The sequence below is a fragment of the Arachis ipaensis genome, chromosome B7, assembly GCF_059453495.1.
Source record: "Arachis ipaensis isolate K30076 ecotype BB chromosome B7, ASM5945349v1, whole genome shotgun sequence".
NCBI classification, from domain to species: Eukaryota; Viridiplantae; Streptophyta; class Magnoliopsida; order Fabales; family Fabaceae; genus Arachis; species Arachis ipaensis.
In genome coordinates, this window is record NC_142442.1 from 66,975,681 (window position 1) to 66,980,401 (window position 4,721).

At 33.2% G+C, this 4,721-nt stretch overlaps 1 protein-coding gene across 1 annotated transcript; it reads right to left on the reverse strand.

The window, feature by feature from the left end:
• Nucleotides 1–333: 333 nt before the first annotated feature.
• On the reverse strand, nucleotides 334–3,529 carry LOC107607298 (replication protein A 70 kDa DNA-binding subunit B-like). Its single transcript, XM_088494740.1, has 12 exons — nucleotides 3,380–3,529; nucleotides 2,932–3,025; nucleotides 2,710–2,806; nucleotides 2,475–2,596; nucleotides 2,288–2,372; nucleotides 2,068–2,200; nucleotides 1,674–1,828; nucleotides 1,437–1,566; nucleotides 1,131–1,301; nucleotides 840–1,010; nucleotides 637–723; nucleotides 334–513 (listed from the first exon to the last, which is right to left on the reverse strand). Exons 1-12 carry the CDS (start codon nucleotides 3,527–3,529, stop codon nucleotides 334–336), a joined length of 1,575 nt encoding a protein of 524 aa, XP_088350866.1.
• Between the last annotated feature and the right edge of the window lie 1,192 nt (nucleotides 3,530–4,721).

Sequence of the window (4,721 nt, forward strand, 5' to 3'; positions counted from 1 at the left end):
AAAACCACATAAGTTAAGGAATAAACTAAATTGTGGAATGAGAGATTTTTATATCATAAAAGAGCCACTGCATTTTATTGAATTTCAAAGAAATAAGTACAAACATAAAGGGCTAAATAGCTAATTTGCCTAGTGGCTAATGATATTGTGTCCACACCCTAGCACTTAATCTATCACATGAGAAAGATGCCCAAAAAACAATCCAAACAACTTATACAAAACATGAAAACACACACATATTCTCATCCACTACAATCCAATGCACCAAATGCTATTACATGGACACAACCAAAATACCTAATGTCCTAGATTAGTCCTAATCAGTAGCTCTAGTTAACTGCTATGGGCAGCTACCTCAATTAACCCCTGTCTAGAGGAGCCATCATTCCCCGAGCCACGAGACTCATCAGCTTCATCAAATTGCAGCCTCAAGGATCTTCTCAACTTCTTCAACGAAGGCTTCACATCTTTCTCAGCATCAAGAGAGCTTCGATTAAGGCCAACCACATACTCCTAGTGTAAACAATTGCATGAAAATAGAAACCTAATTAGAGGGATAATTAATGAGTTCTAGTCAAAGGAACTTTATCATAAAATTAAGCGCCCTGTCAAAAAAAAATTTGCAACACTACTCACCACTTCACTTTCATCAACTTCATCACATGAATGTTCAAAACTATCCACTTCATTTAACTTATCCATCACAGTATCAACAGACTTTCTCTTGAGGAGAAGACATTATTAAATGACACAACACATTAGGTTCAATCTAAACATAACTCAAAAAAGGGTGAAAAATAATACAGAAAAAATGATAGAAGAAACTGGAAGCATGGAACCTTAGCATCTTCATCAGCTCCCAAATCAACAACACTTGATTCCTTTTGGGTACGTTGAGGCGAACCAGCAAAGAGCTCAGAGCAGCTGGAAGGAGTCAATCCCAAATTCGATGATTTGGTAACCTTAGGGGGTTCCCCAAATGATCCTTCTCCTTTTGGTACAAACTCAGCCTTGGATAATACAAAGCACATCCGATATAAGACATGAATAAAGGTGGAACAACCAAAAAATGAAAAATTTAAGAAAGAATTTATTAAAATGAAACAATAGGTTCAAAATTCATTTTATACCTTTTCAGGACTCAAATCTGAACCAGAGAGCTCAAACATTCTAACTATTGCAGCATCATCACAAACACGCCTCATTAGATAAGTCCCTTTGAATTTCTCCATCCCAACAGGCCTAATAAGAACCTTGAACAACATAGTTTTTCCAACAATTTCTTGGAATATAGGAGGAGACTGTATGCCAAACACAACTTACGAACAATATAAAACAGACACAACAGAAAAAATGAACCAGTAGAAACCGAAGGATAAGAAAACTCTTTAACAATATACTCAGCACAAAAAGAATATAGCATTCGATTGACTTACATCAACATCCTTAAGATGTTGTTCAAACAGCTGGGCACAAGTCTTATTCAGTAGGTAACTTGCCTCACGATCAAAGAGCACAAAAATAGAAACACCAGTCGAATCCTCAACCAACACCTTCACTCTAAACCTGGATTTTTTTAAGATGCACATAAATACTGGCCTAAGGTTAAGAACTACGCAGAAATAATTCACAATTTGACAAAGCACAAAGGAAGCATTGTAAAATATTTATACCTAGGAGTCACATTTGTAACATGGATGTTGCAAAATTGACAAAAGTAAATCCCAGATTCTGCTTGAACACCTCTGCCACACACACAAGCAGAGTACCACCAAGGACCATCCTCAACTATTTCAGCTATCTTCGCTAGTACAACAAAAGTTCCAGCCTAAAAATATAAGACCAGCTCTATAAATGTTAAGACATTATAACCAAAGATAGTTGTAATACAAACTAAAACTGAAAAACTAAAATAAATACTAACAGCATAGTAGTTTCAAGTACAAAGAAGGACAAAAGGATTAATATCGTTCCAAAACAAAGCAGTATTTACTAACGAATAGAAAAAGAAAATTTAACACAAATTATCAAGAGTAAAGATGATAAAAAAATTAAAGTGGTTCCAACCTGGCTGTTATGATCAAGCGACTTCACAATACACCTAGGTGTGAGCTTCATAAAGTCTTCTTCTATTCCGATATTTTTTCCAGATCCAATAATGCCAATGGGTTGGGATGCACTAACTCCATGTGAAATAAAACTGTAAACAAATACAGCACCAACTTAAATAAGTAAAAAATGACAGCAACAACAAAAAACACAACAGAAACTACATGTACAGATATACCTTTTCCGAAATGCTGCCACCTCTGGGATGTTAAGATTAAATCCAAGCCTTGATGCAAACATAACATTCTGAAGTCCAACTCTACCTAAAAATAAAAAATAGATACATTGGTTACAGGAATATAGTGGCAAAACCAAGTGAACTTGGATAATTGACACACGTGAAATGAAATTTACATGATACAAACCTCTAAAAACCTTAACTTTGGCATGTTGTAAAACCACAACTGGCTGTTCAGCATACCAAGAAGATAGAAATCGATTAACTTCATTAACATATTCACCAAATAAGGCACACCGAATCCTATAACTGAAAACAACCAACAAAATCACCTACACTATTAGAAACTTGACTACACAAACACACCGAAGACAAAAAAGAATCTCAATAAGAGGAAGAGGTAGAAATTAAAGAACGCTAACTCATTTTTAGCAAGTTCCATCACAGCCATCTTCATCTTCCTTCTATCTTTATCATATTCATTTTCTTCTGACACAGAGACCAACAGACCCACCACATCTGAAATAAATATGAAAAAAAAATTATTAGGAAATAACGACAACAAAGCAACATTCTACAAATCATAAAGAAATAAGACTGCAATCATTCCAGACAAAAAAGTATAAGCAAATAGCACAACATACCACCTAAGAAATCGGAATCCTCTTTGGTTTCCAAAAGTTCAGTGAATGGAGAGATTGTAAGAGCAGATTTTGGAATAAAATCGCATATAGCATCCTTGACAGTGGTCCTAAATTGGAAAATCAACTTAAACTGATGCCTAATGGCCCTATAAGATCCTTAGTTTGGCACAACAGAGAAGAGCTTCATAACATATACTCGACCCTCAGAGAGAAGTTGTTTGAACCTGTAAATCATAGTTTTTCAAATAGTAGGTTGTATCTTGCACCCCTACCAATCAACATAAATTATACTAAAAATCTGATAAATGACAAATCGAATAAAGAGAAAATAAAATTTAAATGAAACAAAATTTCAGACCTCGATATAAAAAAGGTAAGGAGAAACACATCTAAATACCAAAAACAAACATCCAAAAAATTTTAATAGATTTAGACCACTATAACTCACAGATTCATCAACCAAAATCATCTCCATGGAATTTGGGAGAAGCTGACCAGTGAAAGTAGGAACAGTCCAAAGCCTAATCACCCAAACTTTGAGGTTCCATGCTTCCTTCTCAGGATTAACCTTATTAACCATATCCATGGCAGTTGTCATATTGAAATGCAATTAAAGGGATGAAAGAGAAAACAGATTTCAGTCAATAAAACAGCAACTAAGAAACACATACAACAGCAACACGAATGTGAGAAAAATCTGCCATGATCAATGGGTTCTGTCTTTATTTATAAACACAAATCAATTGAGTAATTTGAATTTCAAAATCCATAGAACCCTTATTTTGGGAGGAAAAAAAATAAGCAAGATAGAGATTTGAAACATATTGATGTTGATTGACCTTAGATATTAATCAAAAGATATTTGCGGGCTCCACTAAATAATCCTATATATAGGCCCTAAGCTAACAACAATTGATACACACATAAGGTGTATAAATGGTAAGCTATATTAACCCTAAGTTATCTTCAATATAAATTATAAGTTAATAGGAAGAGAGAGGATGGGATGAGAAGAGGATGAGAGAGAAGAGACAGATAACAAAGACAACATGAGATAATACCTAGAGAAAACCGAGAACTAAAAATAAAAAGAAAACCTCTATGCATAGATTTAGGAGTGGTAGACTTAGATGAGGACACCTTTTAGTATAGACATCATTATTTGATTAGGCTTCCTATATAATTATATTTCCAATGGAAAATATATCATATTCCCAATGAAGATACACACAAGATAATTATCTATCTACGTAATGAAATACTAAAAAACAAAGTGGCCATCAATAAAGTTCAAAAATTATGCTCAAAAGAAAAAGAGATATACAATAAGAATACATTTTTTACTAATTTTATTTAAAAAAATAAGAGAACAGAATCAAACACTCAAACTTCTCAGAAAAAGTATTAACATAAGCTCGATAGCTAAATAGAAAATAAAAACCTAATTTAAGTAAACATATGCAAAGAGAAATATCTATTAACTTCATCAAGCAGTTCGTTTTTCCTAGCAAACAGACCCTTCATAATTCAAGACGAAGGGATACAAAATTAAAAAAGTATTTTAAATAGCTACCAATAAAAATCAATTGGTGTACACTTGTACATAAATAATGCCCAGGTAATTTTGACTTTCAACATAGAAAAAAAAAGACACAAATGTGAATTTGACACTCAATTTGGTTGTGAAACTAAAATAAATTTCTGATTTTTTATTAATGTGAAACTAAAATAAATACCACAAGTGATTTAATATCACAAATGAAACTAAAATAAAATTTGATGAGTATCTC